At 38.7% G+C, this 22143-nt stretch overlaps 1 protein-coding gene across 1 annotated transcript in view; it reads right to left on the bottom strand.

Moving 5' to 3' along the window:
• The window catches only part of LOC142098559 (bile salt export pump-like), a 62111-nt gene that overhangs the window by 27786 nt on the left and 12182 nt on the right, over positions 1 to 22143 (bottom strand). The window contains exons 2-14 of the mRNA XM_075181395.1: positions 20238 to 20265; positions 18416 to 18476; positions 15792 to 16030; positions 14497 to 14581; positions 12948 to 13081; positions 12182 to 12353; positions 9573 to 9697; positions 8641 to 8815; positions 6548 to 6661; positions 4806 to 4916; positions 3384 to 3509; positions 1870 to 2073; positions 1449 to 1619 (exon numbers count right to left, since the gene is read on the bottom strand). Of these exons, the coding sequence (XP_075037496.1) occupies positions 1449 to 1619; positions 1870 to 2073; positions 3384 to 3509; positions 4806 to 4916; positions 6548 to 6661; positions 8641 to 8815; positions 9573 to 9697; positions 12182 to 12353; positions 12948 to 13081; positions 14497 to 14581; positions 15792 to 16030; positions 18416 to 18476; positions 20238 to 20265 (1745 nt within the window). The remainder of the gene's footprint in view (positions 1 to 1448; positions 1620 to 1869; positions 2074 to 3383; positions 3510 to 4805; positions 4917 to 6547; positions 6662 to 8640; positions 8816 to 9572; positions 9698 to 12181; positions 12354 to 12947; positions 13082 to 14496; positions 14582 to 15791; positions 16031 to 18415; positions 18477 to 20237; positions 20266 to 22143) is intronic.

Below are 22143 nucleotides of genomic sequence, written 5' to 3'. Positions count from 1 at the left end.
CAGGCTTTTTATAAATGTAACATTGTGTTAAGTTACTGTGTTATCAAGTCATTACATAGTGCGATCAAGATAATGGATTTACCAGATAAGATAGGAGTTAGCTACCAATAGCTACCAACAGTATTATCTCTGATCGACAAGATAACGATGTTACATATTTGAATTTCAAAACTGCTGAGGATTCGGTGTTCTGAATCCATTTGAGCAACTCATAAAGCCCAAATCTCCTGAAGATGACTATTTCTAGAACAAAGACACTAAGGACTCTGGACTATGTACTAATGTACCCGTTCAGAGAATAAGCATTTTTGCAGGAGTACTTGCCAACTTTAAAAAAACAGTCCCCATATACAGTGTCCTGTGTATTAAAAACAAATTTAATAAATAATTAGAGAGTGCCTCCTCCCCCAGTCTAAAACCAGTCCTAGTACTAGACGGCCTGGGCTGGATCTTACTTTAACAGGGTGCATATTTCAAGTCCTTTAAAAGTACAGACTTGTGGCACTACAAGCCTCAGCATGTACTTGTAGTGTCACAGGTCTGTACTTTTGATGGTGACCCCATCAGGAAATTTTAAGTGTTGACATATCATAAAAATATAACTATTGCCCACTGCTGATGTAATAATAAGCCACTGTAATTAAAAAAAAACTCCACTTACATTTAATCCATAAATACATTTGGGCCACTAATTTGTTCTTAAAATAAATTGTCACCTTTAAAAAAATTCATAATCATTTCTGCCCCTCTACAACAAGAAAGATGGTTTATTGAAACTTTCATTATGCCTTCCTGTTATATTAACATTGTCCTGCAGTGTAACAGTGATGTGTTTGCCAATCTCGCCTATAGAAAGCAGCGTGTTTTATCTGGCAATTTTTAATTCAAACTCGGGCAAGTTTTCAAAATTGCAGTTTCATACATTTGGCGATTTGCATGGCTAGAATGGCCAAAAATCGGAAACGCAGTTTATAGCGATTTTGAAAATGGCGATTTTGAAAGAAACACTTCTCTGGCGATTTTACTTCAAATCGCTGGTTAATAAATCATAGATTTTAAACTCCCCCGAGAAAATCGATGAAAAGTCAAAATCACAGCTTGAGGCATATACTCATATTTAGTTACAATTCCCGTATTACTTATTACAAATTACAATATTCTAACACTGGTGTGTCATAGAATATAAATCATGAGCTTTCTCTGCCACCAGGTGTCACATCACCAGAGAGGTTTGTAACCATTGCTCTGAGGGCATGTGGCCCACCCAGTCAGCTTCTCCAACACACTGATCTGACTCCTGGTCAGAAGAAAAATATTCCAGAGGCCACATCCTGCACAATAATGGAAGTGAGGTGCCGTGTGTCAGTGGTGTAATTGTACCAGTTAAAAAGAAATACCTTGAAGTTCTTCCTTAAACATGTGTATATATAGACACATGAACAACTAACCTTATTAAGAGCTTCCTGCACAATAGATTCACTCTCGTTATCCAGAGCAGACGTGGCCATGTCAAGGAGGAGGATTCTGGGATTTCTGATCAGAGCCCGAGCAATGGCAATTCTCTGCTTCTGACCTCCACTCATCTGCCCACCACCTTCTCCGACAAGGGTTTCAAATTGCTACAAGCAAAAAAAACTCCATACATTTTATTTAGTCTATTAACTTTGATGTAATCTAGTAATACTAAGATTATTCTAGTTAAACCACCATCTTCTTTTACATCTCTCAATCTTGCTTTTGTTAAATGCCGTTTGATCATTGGATTCTCTCCTTAAAATAGCCAAGGAAATCCTCTTTCAGAATTGGATTAGTGTGTGTATATATACATTGCAATGGCATTTGCCCAAAAGCTTCTTTGCCTCATATTACCTGCGGTAAATCCATGATGAAGTTGTAGGCATTAGCTTCCTTTGCTGCTTTGACAATGTCATCCATAGTAACCCCATCCCTTCCATATTTGATGTTTTCAGCAATTGTTGTAGCGAATAAAACTGGTTCCTGTTCAACAATTCCAATTAAGGAGCGAAGCCACTGGATATTCAGTGTACGGATATCATGGCCATCTAACGTGACCTGGAGTGTGAAGAAGACAATAGTCGAGTGACTTATGTTAACGGTTTCATAGAGTAATTCATTCATTTAGAATAGTCATCTACGTAATTAAATTGCAAAGACACAAGGGTCAGTTAAGTCTACATGAAGAGGACACCAGCCAAACACCTTTCCCCCTATTTTAGTTTGCTTCAGAGACGTCTCCTCTCTTGCACTGTTTGCATTAACTTTAAAATGAAGGTCCTAAAATTATTTTTACATTGCAAAATATGGTCCTGCAGCACAAATACTGTTTTGTGAGGTCAAGCATTACTTTGTGCAAAATTTAGCACCTCCTGATGGAAGCCAGGAGCTGAGAAGATCAGGGGCATCCCCTTCTGATTGTATGATAGGCTCACCCATGCAATTCATATTGCGCCCAAATCCAAAAGTGCCATTTCATTTTGAGGGATATTTAAATGAGAATGCATTTAGGGGGATGTTTATGGTTTAACACAGTGGATCCCAAACTTTCTCAGTTCAAGGCACCCCTAGGGTCTCAATAATTTATTCAAGGCACCCCTAAGCCAAAATAATTGCCAAGTAGTCCCCCGCCTTGCTTACCACCGGCCCTGACCGTGGCACCCCTGTGAGATCGCTGTGGCACCCCAGAGAACCGTGGCACACAGTTTGAGAACCACTGATTTAACAGGTAGGGGCACAGAGCTCGATTTGTACAAGTGGTTTGGAGCTGCCAGAGAATGGGATTTGCCCTAAACATTCAATGAGATGCATTTTGTACCCTCCAGACCCACTTCATTTGGAAAGAGGCATTTGATGGGCCACAGATCCCCATGTGAGTCATGCTTACAAACATCTCACCACTGGTAGCCTCTGGTTCCACTTCATGGTTTGAGAACAAATTAAACTAGGTCTAGATCATTATACCACTCAGGCAGTCCAAAAAGCCTTGTGCAATAATTGAGGTGGAAACCACATCTGGAGGAAACCCTGATGATGTCATCACTGTGGGGAGGGTCCCTGAAGATTATGAGGCCCAGATCAACTCTCGCAAACAGGCTAGCTCTGAACATGTCCTAAATTATCAGAACCATCCCAACCTTCAAAGGCTCATTCTGTTGGGCTGGTCATGGGCGTGCTTGGACAAATTGAGAACAAGGTTGGAAACATCGGGGACATAGAAGAGTTTTTTCCCCTAGGGTGGTATGGCTTAGTTGTCACTGACTTATAAACACATGTGTGGTAAAATGAGTATTAGTAATAAAAAAATAAACTAATTTGTATGCCTCCTATATAGAAATAACATCCAATAAAGTATAGGGACAGCTTACCTTTCCATCTGTAGGATCATAGAATCTTTGAATGAGCTGTATTGTGGAACTTTTCCCAGAACCACTGGGTCCAACAAAAGCAGTGGTCTCTCCAGGATTAATACTAATGCTCAGATCACTCAAAATCTGTGAATTTGGAAATCAGGTATATCATGTTATAGGTGTAGACCTTGCCGTTACGTATGGTAGCAAGATATAATTATCTGCACTCTCATAACGCTCTGAATTATTGTAAATATTGATCTCAAATATAGCACGCTCTAAAATGTCATGTTAAATAATAACTAAATCAAAAGCCAAGCATTTGGGCATTCATTTTTTTCTGTATAGGCTTTTTTTCAAGAAATAAATTATTAAGTATGAATTATATTTTCTTCTAATCTGGTATATTTAATTAAATTGATATTGCAACCATTCTCAGTAAGGAAACTGTTGATTTGACGTTTGCATTATATTCAGATTTGTAATTGTTTGCCATTTTCAATTTATAACAGTCAATAGTTCTCTGCCTAATGGAAATCTATCATTACTATTAAACAGACACTCCACTTAGCGTCCCTTAGTGGTTAGTGTCAAATTCCACTGTGTTACAAGTACTTAGGTAGAAATTGCTTTCCAGCAAAAGTGACAATGCAAACTATAAGGGGCTGCCCAAAATACTAATAGTAAAACAACAAATTAATGACACGGAGCCTGATTCATTAAGGATCTTAACTTGAGAAACTTCTTATTTCAGTCTCCTGGACAAAACCATGTTACAATGCAAGGGGTGCAAATTAGGATTCTGTTTTGCACATAAGTTAAATACAGGCTGTTTTTTCATGTAGCACACAAATACTTGATAGCTTATTTGTACACTGAAATTTAAAGTTGATATTTGTGTGTTACATGAAAAAACAGTCAGTATTTAACTTATGTGCAAAACAGAATACTAATTTGCACCCCTTGCATTGTAACATGGTTTTGTCCAAGAGACTGAAATAAGAAGTTTCTCAAGTTAAGATCCTTAATGAATCAGGCCCCTGGTCTGCATATTAACAATGTACACAATAAATTAAATGCATGCAAAAAATGTTAATTCTTTGCCTGTTCTAGGGTGGCAGTGCCTTCTTACTTCTTATTAACTTGCCTTTAAAGGTTAATTTCACGAATGGGAAGTGTGTGTGTGTGTGGGGGGGGGGGGGGGGGGGGGGGCGGGGGGAGGCATTGACAACCCGGCTGTAATTTTGAAAAGAAAAACTATTTTGACAAGTACTCAACTATCCCGGAGGATCTATTGTGTCAGTGGATTGTAGGTGCACAGGTTAGTAAGTCTTTGTATTTTTGCTATGAAGTATACCAGCCTGCTCCTTAACAGCTGTAAAACAATGAGGGAATTCTTCTTAAAAACTAATAAAGTGGCATCTTTATTGTAGGTCATACCTTTACTTCTGGCCTTGATGGATAGTGGAAATTCACATTATGGAACTCAATAATGCCCTTCACATGATCTAGTTTGTGGCCTTCCTCGGACATGGAATCAATTATCGGAGCCTTAAAGTAAACACAAAAAAAAAGTTAAAATTAATTTGTAAAATTACAGTGGGAAATTGGAAGGTTACGGAGCTACATAAGTAAATGTCAGTAATAAATCAATGAAAGCTCATAGTCATGCACAGGGTGTAATTAAAGGTGCCCAGAATCCCACATCTGTTAAAAATATGAAGAAAAACTGTTACACTGTCATTTCCAGCACTACACAGTCTCTGACCCTAGTATGTTTGTGTAAGGTATTAATCAAATTATGCAAAGCAGAAATTATACATTATAGGCCTGATTCACTAAGGCACGCAAAATGAACAAAAATGATTTTTTTTTTTTTTTAAATGCAAGTAATTTGGGTATAGGCACGTCTGTATTCAGCTCAAAGCTAATCTGAAGATATGTCTGTTGTTGAATATGGGTCTAGGAGCACTCGGCTTTGACACAATACACAGCAGGATACGTCCAATACATATGTGGAATATAAAGTCCCAAAAGAACGCACAGAAAAATATTATTCAATGATTTCCGCCAGTTGATAATGTAGTGAAAAAAAATTTTGAAAAAAAATTTTTTCCCAATTTTTTTTTTACATGCAATACATTTATCACGATGTTCTTAATGTCTGCTGTACAAAAGCAATATTTTTGAAGTTGCTCCTCATTGCAAATACATGTTCTAGCATGCTTACGTCATCACTATCGATCGACACTTACACCTGCCTTATAGCTGGTGCCAGTAATACGACAGAAAAACACGTACATTTCAGATGCCCAAAGCCTGCTGTGTGCGCTCAAGCTTGGCACGCCCTTACTGCACATTGACTACGGGCATACGCCCATTCCCCACCCTGTTCCACCCATGAAATGATAGGCTGTCGTAAGAGTCCTTTGCGCTCGAAGATTGATTGGATGTTGCTGCAATATAATGCAGTGACTGTTACTGTGTATAGCTAAGCAGCTGAATAAAAAATGTGTATGAACCAAATAAACCTGGAACTAGCACTAAACACAACACAGCATTAATGAAAGACTTACTTGAGCTACACAAGCATATTACTACAATATACATATATGTGGACACTGACACAATTTAGATGTTAGCCAAACATAATCAAGTTACAATTATATAATTAATATGGGCCTAACATTGCAGACTGCCAGCTTTAATTTGAGGGTATTTACATCCAATTTTGAGAAGGGTTTAGGATTTACAGCTGTTTAATATGTAGCCCCCTCTTTTTCAAGGGCCCAAAAGTAATTGGACAAATGGCTCAAAAGCTGTTTAATGAACAGCCGTGGGGTTTTCCTTCATTATTGCCAGTTACATGTTAATATACTGTACACAATCTCTTATTCTGCCTGTTGTTAACACCTAGGCAAGCACTATTACAGCTCTGGTGCCTGGAGAGTTTTTCCAGTCTGTGAGGCTCCTTAGCATGACACCCACACAGTTCTTTTAGCACAGGAGTATGGTAAAAATGACATTTAAGGTGGGGTTACACTGCAAAAGAGGTTCAGAAAGTTTAGTTATTTTAGTAGTTATATAAGTGGATAAAAAATATAAAAAAAACTAGGAGGAGACAAATAGAAATAAGAAGTGAAACTTTTGCATGTGACCTGGAACGTCACTGGCAGACTCACCTTTTCGATTGTCTCATAAATAAGTGTTGCAGCTGCCCTACCAGAGGCAAAAGCTTCCAAACACGGAGAGGCCTGGCCCAGATTCATGGCAGCAACCAAAACACCAAAGAAAACCTAAAATATATGAGAGAGATATTTTAGCTATTCATTTTACAGTCTATAACTAAATAATTACGAGGACCACTTTCCATTTTGTATTTCCTACAAAACTGAGGACATTGTTATGACACTTCCTTGTTCAACCCCCCCCCCCCACCACCACCACCACCACCACCGCCGCCGCTGCCACCACCGCCGCCACCACCGCCGCCACCACCACCACCACCACCGCCGCCGCTGCCACCACCACCGCCACCACCACCTCCGCGACCTCCGCCACCACTTCCTGATTTCAAGGACAGTTGCAGGATCTGAAAAATTTGTTTCTGGAAATAGAGACCTTTTTTTTCCCCATTTAAAAAGCTGCAAAAATGTGGACTTTTGGGTAGATTTACCAAACCTTCAAAAAAGGAAAACTGGAGGTGTTGCTCACTACAACCAAGCAGATTGTAGCTATCATTTTCTAGAATGTACAAGATAAATGATGGCTAGAATCTGACTTATTGGGCCTCATTCATTAAGGAAAGAAAAGCAAAAAAAGGAGTAACTTTGCACCCTGGCAAAACCATGTGGAATTGGAGTGGGAAGTTAATTTAAAATGTGGAGACATATTTATAGTTTGTATGTTCTCCCTGTGTTTGCGTGGGTTTCCTCCAGGTGCTCCGGTTTCCTCCCACACTCCAAAAACATACTAGTAGGTTAATTGGCTGCTATCAAAAACTGACCCTAGTCTCTCTCTCCCTCTGTCTGTCTGTGTGTGTGCATGTTGGGGAATTTAGACTGTAAGCTCCAATGGGGCAGGGACTGATGTGAATGAGTTCTCTGTACAGTGCTGCGGAATCAGTGGCACTATATAAAGAAATGGTGATGATGATGATAGTTGGGGTAGGGTATGCCCTAGATCAACTTAAAACATCAGTGTAAAAATAAAGCTATCAAGTATTTGTTTCATACATGAAAAAACAGCCAGTTTTTTCCTTATGTGCAAAATAAAAAACTAATTTGCACCCCTTGCATTACAACATAGTTTTGCCAAGGTGCAAAGTTACTCCATTTTTGCTTTACTTTCCTTAATGAATCTGGCCCATCCTGTTTAGAAGGTTTAATAAATTTACCCCATTGTTTTTAGTTAATATTGCTAAATTGAGTCTGATTTTCCCACATCACTCCAATCTCTCCTTACACAATTAGATTATTGCTAAACTTGTCTCCTCCTTTGTATTTGCACATGACTGTCATTGGCATTAGGCAGGAAACATCTGCAGAACAGTGAGGAAACAAATACACAATGATCAGATGAGAAATACAAGTATACAGTAGGGCAGTGTTGGCTAACCTGTGACACTCCAGGTGTTGTGAAACTACAAGACCCAGCATAGGCTTTCAGCAATAAGCTGCTATATATTGGCAAAGCATGCTGGGACCTGTAGTTCCACACCTGGAGTGTCACAGGTTAGCCAACACTGCAGTAGGGTGTCTGCCAGGGGCAGGCTAGGCTGGGGGCAGGGGGCATCTGCCTCCAGAGCCGAACCTATGGCCTACCATGGGCTGGGTCACTGGGCCATCTGCATTTTTTTCCCTTTTAAATGTTCCTAGAAGGCTGCTGAGTCGAGACTTTCCCCCGGACTAAAATTTGCCAGCCCTCGCCTGGTGTCTGCCTGGGCCAAAGAGGGTGCCATGTAATTTAGTAACATCCAATCATCTATCCAAAATACTCTTCTGCTTACAAGTTTCTCTTATACAATGATTGTGAAATTTACTGATCCGCTTTAACACTGGGTTAACACTACGGGTTGATCCCACGTCTTTAAAAAAGGGAAAATAATTTAAAAATAGGAAACATTTACAGAAATATAGCAATAATTCTACTGTATATATGCAGTTTTTAATATTCTAAAATGTTAGGGATGTCTGCTTTACTTTTTACATCTGCATTCAGGACACCACAATAAATATCTATTCCTATTGCCATCGTAATGCTGGAATGAAATTACCTGCAGGAGACCTCCTGGTGATAGTTCATTCGTTTCAATTACCAGCTTGGATCCATACCAAAACGCCAGAGAGTAGCACATGAATATAATGCACCACATGTAGCCCTGGAACAGGCCGATAATTGTACCTTTCCTAATACCCCAGACCTGAGCATCCACTAAGTTATTATCATACCTGTAAAAATAAATATATAGATAAACAATAGATACATGCATTCATGAGCATGCAGCCCATTAATTCATACACACATTGAATGCCACAATTACATGTATACAGTGGATTCAGCCATCCCATTGCTGGAACCAATATCAATTCACTAGTTGACTATGCAAAGGCTTATTATTAGCCACAAAAAAATGCAAACTGCCTGTTCATAGCTTGTAAGCTTGAAGAAAACAGCAGAGAGTGAAGCTAAATGATAACGGCAAAGCACATGCCAAACACAAAGTTCCCCACATTGTTCTAGTGTAAAGCATGCAAACAGAAAGGGGCATGGCCATTCCACTTGGGGGTGTTTCATATCCCTCATGGGCATGCATACCACTTCCAGAATGCTAGGCCACGTCCAAACCCCCCTTTCCTCCCTTCCCATAAAAAGACCCTTGCATTGCTGTGCGCCCCAGTGGCAGGAGGGTACCACACCTGTTCACTATGATGAGCAGATAATACCTCCCAACATTCTCTGCAATCGGGACAAGTATTCTGACTGTTGGAACTGCGGGCCACTCCCTTCAAATCAGGACTGACACGCCTATATCAGGACAGTTGTGAGGTATGCAAATATCTTTAATCAGTCACATGTAGAACATTTCCCATTAATATTTGTAAATGTTACACAATGTTTTTTCATATTGGTTCACTTTGTATTTTACGTTTGCTTTGCTTTTACTAATTGCTTTGTAGTCTTAATCCAGTGGTTGATCCATCCTACCGTTTAGCCTCTCTTTTCTCTCCACCGAAAGCAGCCACAGTCCGGATAGAAGAAAGTACTTCATCGGCCACAGACCCAGCCTTGGCATATGCTTTTAGCTCTCGACCTGTCAGTCTTGCAACAGCCTGAAACATAGGAATTATGGGTATTGAATGTCATAAAGTTGAGTGCAGAAATAAAAAGGGCACTTAATGATTAAAAACCTATGTATAAAAGAAAGTACAAAGTTATGGGGAAACACAAAAGGCCTACATCTTGACCGAATTTTGTCCTGCTCACAGCTGATTGTTGAAAACATGCACTTTTTCCAGGTTTGTTATAGACTCTTTAAAGTGAATCCGTTACCTAACACAGTGAAGGCAGCCATCTTGTGGGTGAACCTGAATCACCATTCTGCCTTTCAACTATGGTCTCCGTCTGGCTGGTAAAAATGGTATTTGGTGGAGGCATTTTTTCTTTCCCCTTCCCTGTACTTGAATCTAGCAATCACTAGGGCATGAGATATCTCACTGATTGTTCACTGCTTACACCAATTGCCTCATGCCTCTGTGATATCACTAACTCATTCTGAATTGATAGGCAGAATATTGGCTACACTCTGGCAGAGACTGTAATTTAACTGATGCTTAGAAAAAATATAGATTCTATACCTGCAAAATAGAGCAGCACGGTGGCTTAGTGGTTAGCACCTCGACCTTACAGCACTGGGGTCATGAGTTTAATTCCCGACCATGGCCTTATCTGTGAGGAGTTTGTATGTTCTCCTCGTGTTTGCATGGGTTTCCTCCAGGGGCTCTGGTTTCCTCCCACACTCCAAAAAGCATACTGGTAGGTTAATTGGCTGCTAACAAATTGACGTGTGTTAGGGAATTTAGACTGTAAGCCCCAATGGGGCAGGGACTGATGTGAGTGAGTTCTCTGTACAGGGCTGTGGAATTAGTGGCGCTATATAAATAAATGGTGATGATGATGATGATGATGATAGTTTGCATTTTTTTCTTTTTAACTTGACATCAGCTGGAGAGCCACAAGTAGCCTTAGTCCCAACAAGAAAGCCTCACCTCAGCTCCACCTACAGTCATCCTAAGCAGCAATGCCGTTGTGTACTAACCATCCAGCTGCAGTGCTGTATCTAATATAATCAGTTCAAAGTTCGAGCTTAAGTTTAAAGTTCGAGTTCACAGCTCACAGTTAAAACATAAGATATTAAAATAAACTCTAAAAATGAGCTTAAATGGCTTCATTTTATACATTTTTGTTTTATTTATTTTTTTTTGTTTTTTTTTTCTTATTTCCAATTTTTCTTTATTTTTGAGGTAGACAATAACACACAACATTATGGTTACATATTACAGAGTAGCGCTCAGCATGTTTACGAACATTAGATCTTTTTCCATGCATTACAGGCAAGTTTCATGACAAAGTATACCAAAGAGATAGCACGTTGATATTAGCAGCTATAGAAGAATATATAAATGCAAATGCAAATGCAGGGACACAGGTTAACACCCCCTGACAATCCATATCTATCTGGGTGAGGTTAGTTTAATCGGAGGGTCCCCAGCCCATACTTGTAATTCATACCAGGCCGTATTATGAAAGCTCCCCCACACTTGTGTACGTTTATCATGCGTTTTAGTTTTTTTAATTTAACAGCAAATACATACTATACAATTACTTGCAACTATTAACTATTGGGGGCAGCACGGTGGCTAAGTGGTTAGCACTTCTGCCTCACAGCGCTGGGGTCATGAGTTCAATTCCCGACCATGGGCTTATCTGTGTGGAGTTTGTATGTTCTCCCCGTGTTTGCGTGGGTTTCCTCCGGGTGCTCTGGTTTCCTCCCACATTCCAAAAACATACTAGTAGGTTAATTGACTACTACCAAAAATTGACCCTACTCTCTCTCTCTCTCTCTCTCTGTCTGTGTGTGTGTATATTAGGGAATTTAGACTGTAAGCTCCAATGGGGCAGGGACTGATGTGAGTGAGTTCTCTGTACAGCGCTGCGGAATCAGTGGCGCTATATAAATAAATGGTGATGATGATGATTAACTATCTGTGATCCCCTTGCCTCCCTTGGTCCATCCCCATCCAACCCAACCCCCTCTTGTGTCTGTTTATGATTTGAACAAACAAAAGTGGACCTTGTATTTCACATTCTTTTCTATCATTGTATCAGTAGAACGTATGCAACTTGTGACTGTTGAAAATAAAATGTTTAATAAATAATACAATTGAGCTGTTTAAGCTTGAACATGTTTAAACCACTTTGAAACAAATCTGAGAATCTCTACTCATAGTCTAACAAGTAATAGAGTCCTCAAATAATACGATTTGGTATAATAATGCTCTAAATTGGGGGCTGAAAAGCATGCTAGTACTTTTAGTTCCCCAACAGCTGGGGAACCACAGGTTGTATGATCCTTGTCTAAAGACACTAAATACAAACTTTCTGTTTTTAACAGATGTAGACAATGTCTAATAACCCACGAACGGCACTTAAGTATGGTCCTTTAGTTAATGTAACACAATCTATAGCATAAAACACCCACAGACTTTCCAGAATCTCAAGATGTAAATGGTGATGAACAAAAGGCAAAAACTTACCAGTCCCATCAATCCTGCTCCTAAACCAATAAGAGGACTCACAGCCACAATAACCAGAGTCAGCTTCCAATTTCCAATAAAACCAATTAGAAATCCAAAGACGAATGTGGAAATCCGCTCGATAAACATTGCTACCTGATCAGCGATGGCGTTGTTAATTTTGTTAATGTCACTGTTAAAATATATTAAATATATTAAAATATATTAAATATAGTAAATATAAGAGAATAAGATAAAATGAAGCATATAGCTAAACATGCCAGAAACTGCACACAATGATTAGAGACCAATCAAAATAACCCAGAGTGTGATAGTAAGTCAATGCTGAAAATCAGCAAGCGAGGGCCCATCTTCCCTGTCTAAGCTCCATATGTATATGTGAGTTATTCACTATTGGGTGGCATGTGGGGACCGTCAAAAAATGTTGCTATAGGGCCCACAAATCTCTAGTTATTCCCCTGCATTAAGCCAAACTTTCTTTATTTTATTCAGCCCTAAAAGTAACTATCAAAGTGTGGGCGTGGCCTTGCAACACCTGGGCACTCCAAGAAGATGGTTGGCCCCCCCAGTGGAAGGAAGTGGAAATGCAGAGAAAGTTCCATGTGACTGGACGTCTGTCAATTAGCGCAATGGGGTTAGCTGCTACTTCTCGCTTACTGTCTGGCAACTTTCTTAGTAGGACCAACCTGATCATTCCCTTCTAATATTGCCCATGAGTTTCCAATTAACACCTATATCGAATCTTTGAATAAATGAGTGCTCTTACTCTGATATCCTTGTGTTCAGTTCTCCAACAGAATTACAGTCAAACCAGCCTATATCAAGCCTCATTATTTTCCTGAAGTATTCCCTCCGAATAATTTGTATTTGACGAGCTGCTGCTATAACCCAGAATGAAATCTGTTGAAGAAAGAGACAAATGAATTCAGTGATGTCATTTCTGCACAAATAAGATTATTGAAGGAATGTGTACGTAATATATACAATAAGAATGCAGCAAGTAAAACACAATGGGTCTTATTCATGTTCGGACATACGTCCATTTGTGTAGTGTATTGTGCTTACAATAGCTCTCAGAAACGGACCCTGTGCCAATGAACACAATTGTATGCAATTCATGTCCAAACGCAAATGACACTTACTATTGCCTACGGCATGAGAGGCGGAAAAGGGGAGGGAAGAGGCGGACTAACATAGGCCATGTACAGTAAGGGCTTGTTGAGGGCGTGTCGAGGGCGTGGCAACACAAATGCTGCAATTTTGAGTACTGGGTTTCTCGTAAGTGCACTTGGTTTCAGCCATTTAATTTGCACCCACTACAGAGCAGGTGTAAGTGCCGACTGATAGTGATGACTAACACAGCATAGTTTTTGTTGCAAAAGCTACATGGACGCGTGCCTCTAGCTATCACAGAACACGTGTGTGCCAGTAAGACAGACTATAAAAAGGCATTGTATTTGTATTTGCAATATGAATTAAAAGCATCTTTATGTAGTTAATGTTAAAAATATATAAAGTGTTTTTTTAAAACTCATAGTTTCCTTAATGATTAGTTCTTTTTTTATGATACATATTTTTTAATGCATTCTGATGTGACCTTATATTGCACATACGCTTGTACGTATAATGCCGTCTGTTCTTTTTGTCTGCGTATGGCAAGTAGTATTAATCCAGAGCGTACTTACACTACATTCAACTGAAAACTTGTTTTGAAATCCATTTGGGTTTTAATACTGTCAGATCTATGTTCAATATCCGTGCTCCCTTTTAAAACATAACTTACCTGCAAGTTGCATTTGAGCTTGAATCATGCCCAGTGAATGCAACAGGTAACTACTCACATCCACACACAATAAAATGACCTTTCTTTCACCAATACATGTTCAATATTTTGTAAATAATAGCCTCAATTTTGACGTGGAAAAGGCAAATTTCTTTGTAACCAATAAAATGTAATTTTATGCCCTTGGGAAGATTTATATCTTAGAAGTCCATATAGACAAGATTTTTGTTACTCACTTACCTGGGAAATGCATCATTAAATGTTATGAATACAAGTCCTTAGACATGATAAAGACATGTAGGACCTCCCATTGCCTATAGTTCCTATTGGTACGTTTGCTACATTTGTAAAGAATATTGTAAGCAAGTTATTCTTCCCATGCTGTAGATCTGACATAGCCTATACAAGAACTCAGCCATCTATATGCAGTATTCATAAGAGGAAACAATGACCCAACATATCCTCTAGCAAGAAATATTTTACAGTGTGTTAAGTTCATGTTAAATGTTGAAAAATATTTGAATGTTTGTACCTGAAAGTAGCTGAGCACCAGGACTCCAGCTCCAATGGCAATGTAGTAGTATGCAAATTCTGTCATCTCTGTCTCAAGGTTTATTCTGGGAAATAGGAAAAAAGGTTAGAGCACAGGGTCAGTTTAGTGCAGCGGTCTATAATAAATATGAGAGTGAGCACTGATAAACAGCAAAAAAATGCCCTTAGGGTACAGACTGCCTGCACACAGTGGAGGCGGCCAGTCATGGGTTGAAATAATATTCATGATATTGCAGTCTATCAATTTGCTAGGAACCACTCAAGGATGTTTAAAGGTATATATCACAGTTGACATATGCATGGTCAGGATTGCCCCATAGCAAAAGTTTGGCAGGGGCCTGATGGCGCCACTCCGGCCTCCCGTGTTCCCCACACAGAAGAGGCCTCCTGGACTGACACATGCTCAGAAGAGGCTTTGGGGGGAGCATAGGCCCCTTACACCACATGATCCAGTAGTGGACGCACCCCCTGTTGTTCTACCGCTGCATTTATTTTGTCTACCTTGTATATCCCTGTTTTATGTATGTGCTGTTTTCCCTACTATACAGCGCTGCGGAGCACTGTGGCGCCTTACAGATCTACAATAATTATAATAATAATAATAATAATAATAATAATAATAATAATACTGTTTTTTGGTCAGCCCAGTCTGCACTATTTGAATCCATTTGGGCATACATTTCACAAGGCATTTATTAAAGGGTGGAAACCTACATACATATACGAACATATTTATACTTGTATCCAGGATGAGTTAAGGTAAATGTCCATTTGAACACCAGTGTATATATATACATAAACATACTTAAAACACCAACACATAAAAAACTGCAAACATCTCAAAGCACTAAATGATAAATGTTCATGCTTAATAAATAAAACAGACAGACAGGAGCCAGAGTGACAGGATAACAAAATAAAACTGTAAGAGGTAGATATGAAAAGACATGTAGGACTTGTGGATTTAGACCAAGTCACAATAACATCATAAATAAATAATTATGGATTAAACTGCTTCACGGATCAATAGCCCTTTTATTGCACTGCATTAAAAAGATAAGAATTTACTATTTTACTAGCAACGCATTGCAAAAAAGTTGGCGTTTAAGTCATATATATATATATATTTTTTTTTTATTTTTTTATTTTTTTCATTGTCAATATAACTTATATTGGTGAAATGCATTTCTATATTCATGAATGTTTAAAGCGAAGCATATAAAAGTGTCTATATAAATAGAGAGTTGTGTTATATTGATTGGTGGTGTAGCTTACCCGCAGTCCACCGTAGAGTTTTCCATCTCAAATGCAGAGCCATTGACCCAGCTGACCGTGCCGTTAACACATATTTTATTCTTATCCTGTAGCACTTGACTTTCCTTCTCATATGCTATAAATGTGTCAGTCATTAGACCATAGACGAAGAGCATTAATGGTTGAGCTGCCCCATGGACTAACGCACATAGACCTCCTACTACCATTATGATGATGTCCCTGGAGGAAGCATAGCGGAACTAAGAGGAGATAGACCAAGGTTAGAATGTCAGTATAAAGGATCAATATTCAGTATATAAAAAAAATTAAAAAAAAATATTTTTGGATTCCAACTAGTAACCAACCATAAGGCATAATTCTGTCTGTAACCATAGTACAGCTGGGTGCAAACTACAGGATTTTACATGGATGGGGAGATGAAATGGGAGTTAATTATAGATGCAAAATACCAAATGAGATTAAACCGTGGTCAGTGTTGTCTCTGAATTTCTATCACTATTGCTTTCTGCTTTTTATTATATTACCAAATAAACAAACACAATGTATTCCGGTTGAATTAAGTGACTTGAAATAAAAAGTGAGAAGGACGAAGAATAATTTGAGGAGGAAGAAAAATAACAAAGTGACTTAAGGGAGCTGGAAAAGGAGGGAAAAAAGGAGTGAAAAGTCGGGAGAGTAAGTGTGAGAGGAGAGAGACAAATAAAGTAAGAAAAAGAGAGAAATTAAGAAAAGGAAAATGAAAATAGAGAGAAGAAGAAAGTGATAATAAGAGAGAGAAAAATAAAGCGATACAAAGAGATCAAACAGAAAAATAAAAGTAAAAAAGCTCTAAAAAGAAAACCACACTTTCCCAAATATTTTAAATAGATAGTATTAATATTTTTTTAAGATTGAGAAAAGACACAAATGCCGTTGACAGATGTGCAGAGAAAAGAGTGTCTGCAGCAGCCCCACCAGCTGGCGGTTGGAGGGGCACTACAGCCTCCGGGTTGCCAGTTGCCACACCAAGGGGTAAATGTATCAAGCTGAGAGTTTTCCGGCGGGTTTGAAAAGTGGAGATGTTGCCTATAGCAACCAATCAGATTCTAGCTATCATTTTGTAAAATGTACTAAATAAATGATAACTAGAATCTGATTGGCTTTTCAAACCCGCCGGAAAATTCTCAGCTTGATACATTTACCCCCAAGTCTTGTTGAGTCTGATTTAGAGCAACAGGTTGCGGTAAAGTGCCGACAATCACACATTTGCTTTGATTATCTAACTTGCACTAGCTTAAATTAAATTAGTTTCTGATCTTTTGCTGAGAACTAACAGCTCATTTTTACTTTATTAATAATCATCACCCAATGGCTAATGTTTATTTTGTAAAAAGACTGGTACTGTCTGAATACAATAAGGCTCATTTACTGACTGCTTTCCTATGTGTGTAAGTGCACCTACTTGTGAGCCAAACATATTTCAAGTTCCCATGTTAAGGACTTGCGCTATTGGTAACAACACTGTAAAATCAATCTGCAACTACTTTTGGGTAGTTCTGAATGCTCCAGAAAATGTCCCATTAAAGTCCAACCTACATACACTTTAGAGGCACCTTCTTTGTTAATGTTTAATTTTTTGACCTAAAACACTGCTCATTTTAGTCTTGTTTATGTTTGAAATTACTCATAGGGGCGAGAGGAGATTGGGTCTGTCCTTATTACATGTGTCACTTTGTTTGAAGCTTTTTGTTAATTACAATGACTGAAATGCCCTTTCCCACAAATATGTAATGGAAGTTACAATATTTGTCTAATTATTAGGGGCAGATTCCATTTGGTGCGGGGTGTCTTTAAATATCACCTAGATGTGCATATTTCTGCCTATAACGGAAAAGATTCTCCGGTCATTTTTCTGCACAGGTCTATGGGACGCAAGGGAAAATGAGCAGAGGTGAGTCAAAGCATCAAGCATGGATCACCCCTGTAAATGTGTCCTCTCCACTTATAGCTAATTTCAATAATCCTGTCTCATTAAATAAAGTCTAATTTCTGCACTGTAGTGTGAAATCAGGCCTTATGTGTCTAATCTACACTTTGCAAGGAACGCACCCGATCTGCCAAATTCCTCCCATTGGCTGGTGCACACTTATACACCATACTTGCCCACTTTCCTGGAATGTCCGGGAGACTCCCGAATTCCAGGTAGGTCTCCCAGACTCCTGGGAGAGCAGACAAGTCTCCCGCATCCTGCCCATCGCAAGCTGAAATGAAGCGATTTGCGGTGAATTGCGTTATTTGGGCCCTGCCCCACATGACAAAATTACGTGCATCACTGTGCCCTGCCCCCTCCCGCCCTTCCACCACTCCCCCTCCCCGGGATCTCCCGGAGGCCAACTATCCAAAGTTGGTAAGTATGTTATACACCCCTGCTAAAGCCACCATCTTGGTCCACAACTTCATGCACCTCCATATAAGACTAGATGCACTTAGTGCAAGTTATATAAAAACAGCATTTGTTCTACAGTTTTGCACTTTTGCGGCACTTAATTGGTCCTTAATATGTCACATACTCGTCCACTGTTTTGGAATTCTTCATTTTCTAAGTTACACTTTCATTGCATCAGAGTAAAAATGTAAATATTCACCAACTGGAAGAATCCAACTCGAATTTCTTTCTCTTTTTTTTTCTTTGTTTTCGATCCATATCTGGAACAGGAAAGGTAATTAGTAGAAAGTTTTACAAATCCAGTCTTTATTATTATTTATATATATATGGAGTTGTGTATGATCAACTTATGTGAGGTTTTTCTACTTCATTCAACTTTTTTTTATTATTATTTAGTTAGGTTTTATTGGACTATTTTGAATGGAAAAAGCATTATGACTATCACAATCTAAAGCACTAAAATTGAAAGTAGCAAAGATTCTCCGGTGAATTAAGCTTTCCAGCAGGTTAAAATAAACAAACCGATGACTTGATTAATGTGCTCTAGCTGATCTCTCCTACAAAGTTTCTTTAATGTAGTTTGTATTTGTTTCAATATGTTTTTTTTATATTATGCCTGATAGTAAGGTTGTGGGATTTACACATAGTTTGGTCAGCACAGTGGCTCAGTGGTTAGCACTTCTGCCTCACAGCACTGGGGTCATGAGTTCAATTCCCAACCATGGCTTTATCTGTGTGGAGTTTGTATGTTCTCCCCGTGTTTGCGTGAGTTTCCTCCGGGTGCTCCGGTTTCCTCCCACATTCCAAAAACATACTGATAGGTTAATTGGCTGCTATCAAATTGACCTTAGTCTCTCTCTCGCTCTTTGTGTTACAGAATTTAGACTGTAAGCCCCAATGGGGCAGGGACTGATGTGAATGAGTTCTTTGTACAGCGCTGCGGAATTAGTGGCGCTATATAAATAGCTGATGATGATGATAGTTGTAAATTCCACATACAAAGAGCCAAATGTAGTCTGTCATGCACTAACCCTGTCCATCTTTACTAGCAGCATGGTGGTCACATGTTACCTAGCGGTTCTTATTAATAAAGACTTCTTTCAGCTAGTCAGCTTCACAACAATCTTCCTGAGTGTACAGTAAGTATGAATGTGTGTATTTCATTTGTTCCGTTCTCCCTATGTGTTCTACTCTTGTGTCAGTCTATGCCACACTCAGGTAGATGCAAATGGGCCATATGTAACTAGCAGGTCTGCAGAACTTGGTCGGTCATCAGGATATCTGATTAAAACCCAGTTGTGATCGAACTCCAATTAGGCAAGGCAACAATTTTAATATTTTCATATAAATATATATATATATATATATATATATATATATATATATATATATATATATATATAGTGATGTCTAACCAATCTGCTTGTATTTGGCCAACTTTAAATGATGATCACATTATCTCATGGGAATTTGGAGCCAGACACCCAGACCTACATGTACATAGCAACCATATAAAAATAATTGCGTACAAAGGTGATTTTTGTAAATGTGGCCTAACGTTGAAATATTATTTGAACAGGAAATTCATTTTTTTACAGCACAGAATAAAAAGTGGACTCACACATTTAAAAATGCAATTAAAAGCTGATATTGATTTAGTATTTTAAAAGCAGTAGTCCCAGAAGATCCAAACGGAAATATAATTTTGTGCAATCCTTATTGTTGTTGTGCAACAAAGTGCAGTATTTTTCACACAAACATACGTGTGCGCTGGATTATATTAATGATCACTTGCATTTATTTTTGCTTGTATTTTGAAACCAGCCACCACTTCCAACAGCTGATAGTAAAATGTTATTCAGAACTAGAAATCAAATTTGTGCCTAAAATTGAATACAAATGGACATATATCGTCCATGATTTTCAAGTATTAATAATTATTGAAATGCCAAAATTGTTATATTTATTTACTTTTTAAATACTTGATTTTGAACATTATAGCAATTTTTTTAAATACATACCCATCTGCCAGAGACTGCAATTCTCCTTCTGAAAAAGACAGTGGATAGTGCTTATAAAGGCAATTTGTGTTATAATTCTATCATATCTATTTACTACAACTGATCTGTGAACCTTGTGGCTAAATATACATAATGTTAGCAATTCACTAAAGCCACATACAGACTGTGGTCAAAATCATGTTATTACTACTGTTTTTAATGCTGGTTAAAGCAAGTAACCGTGTAGGGGAGATTAACCCCAGACCCACTTGTGCTTGCAGTTGGGAGTGTTTGTAGCATGTCAGCATCTTTTGGATGCTGCCTGTTCTATTTACTCTTATTCACTACAAGAGCAAGCACTGGGTACCAAAGCATGTCAAATGTGTTTGTGTCACTGGGCCTGATTCATGAAGGAATTTAGGCCACAATTTGAGTAAGTTTTCTTACTTAAGTTTCCTGGACAACACTATGTTGCAATGCAAGCGGTGTATATTAGTTTATTATTTTGCACATAAGTGACATATTGGCTGTTTTTTCATGTAGCACACAAATATCAACTTTAAATTTCAGTGTAAAAATAAGCTATCAAGTATTAGTGTACTACAAAACAGCCAGTATTTAACTTATGTGCAATATAATAAACTAATTTACACACCTTGCATTGCAACATGGTTTTGCCCAGAAAACTTAAGTAAGAAAACTTACTCAAATTTTTGCCTAAGTTCCTTGATGAATCAGGCCCACTGACAGTTTCTTAACACTAGAGGGTAATAAGACTAGCAGGAGATTTAGGGGTTAGGTAAATGCACGGGGAGAACACTTGCTTGTGTATATTATTCCTACCAGATCTGCTTATAAATGAAGGATAATAATATTATTAATAATAATAATAATAATAAAAAACATTGTAATAAAAATGTTTCATGACAGCATGAAAGGAATGTCATACACATTATAAATAGTTCACTGTGTATGTACTTCGCTCTACACAATACCTTAAATAACCACAACCAAACTTATCTAAAGTAAAGACACGGAGGCTTGAGTAAAGTGGCACTAAAAATTATTTTATTGTAACCTAACTGTAACCTGGTGGCGGAGAAAGGGCACTGAGGATCAGCTCCAGCGATACCAACCAAGCGTGGACATGGCAATATAGCCTTACGTCCACCCACTTCTCTCTCATAACCTCACTGCTTGGCCGACCCTAACCTGGCGAAGAGTAAACTGCACTCACCTTACTACTCACTCCCCCTCCCTCACTGAGCCGGGCGAGGCCCCTCCCCACGGAAGGGACAAGAGTAACCGATTGCCTTGTAAGGGGACAGATACCTGCGACCACTCACGATAGGGCCGTATATATCAGCCGCTGATCGAAGTGCCTTCCTCCCCCACCAACTCGTAATTCAATTTAAACCGGTTTATGTTAAAACCTTCAAAATCGAAAATACAATAAAATGGGGTGGGTGGGCGGGATTCTGCAAACCGTGTGACTAAGAACAGGAAATGCCTCCCCTCTACAAAACACCAAGACCCTCCCCTCTTCATCATTGGCCAGCCCTAAAACCACCATGTTAACTCTTTAAGGTAAATGTAACTGCGAAGCAACACTGTCACTATTTACTTTCGTTCGTCTAAAAGGGGACTCTCTTGTACTTCTTTTTAATTCTATGTCTGTTCTCCATATATGATTCTAAACCCTATCTTAGGTTAAGTTGAATGCAAACTTTTGAAATATGAAGAGGGGGGATTTCTTCGGATGTAGTGCTTTGTTCGCTCGCACAGAAGTAAAAAGTCGTCTTATACGTCAAAAACGTAATTTGCGTTCAACTTAACATGAGCCTCTTACTGTTCAAGGTGTCACTTTTGCATTTTTAAGATTTTGTAATATTATGTTCTTCTTGCACAATAAATATCCTTTGTTTCA

This window comes from Mixophyes fleayi, chromosome 7, assembly GCF_038048845.1.
Source record: "Mixophyes fleayi isolate aMixFle1 chromosome 7, aMixFle1.hap1, whole genome shotgun sequence".
NCBI lineage: Eukaryota > Metazoa > Chordata > Amphibia > Anura > Limnodynastidae > Mixophyes > Mixophyes fleayi.
This window is presented reverse-complemented; position numbering and strand designations above follow the sequence as displayed.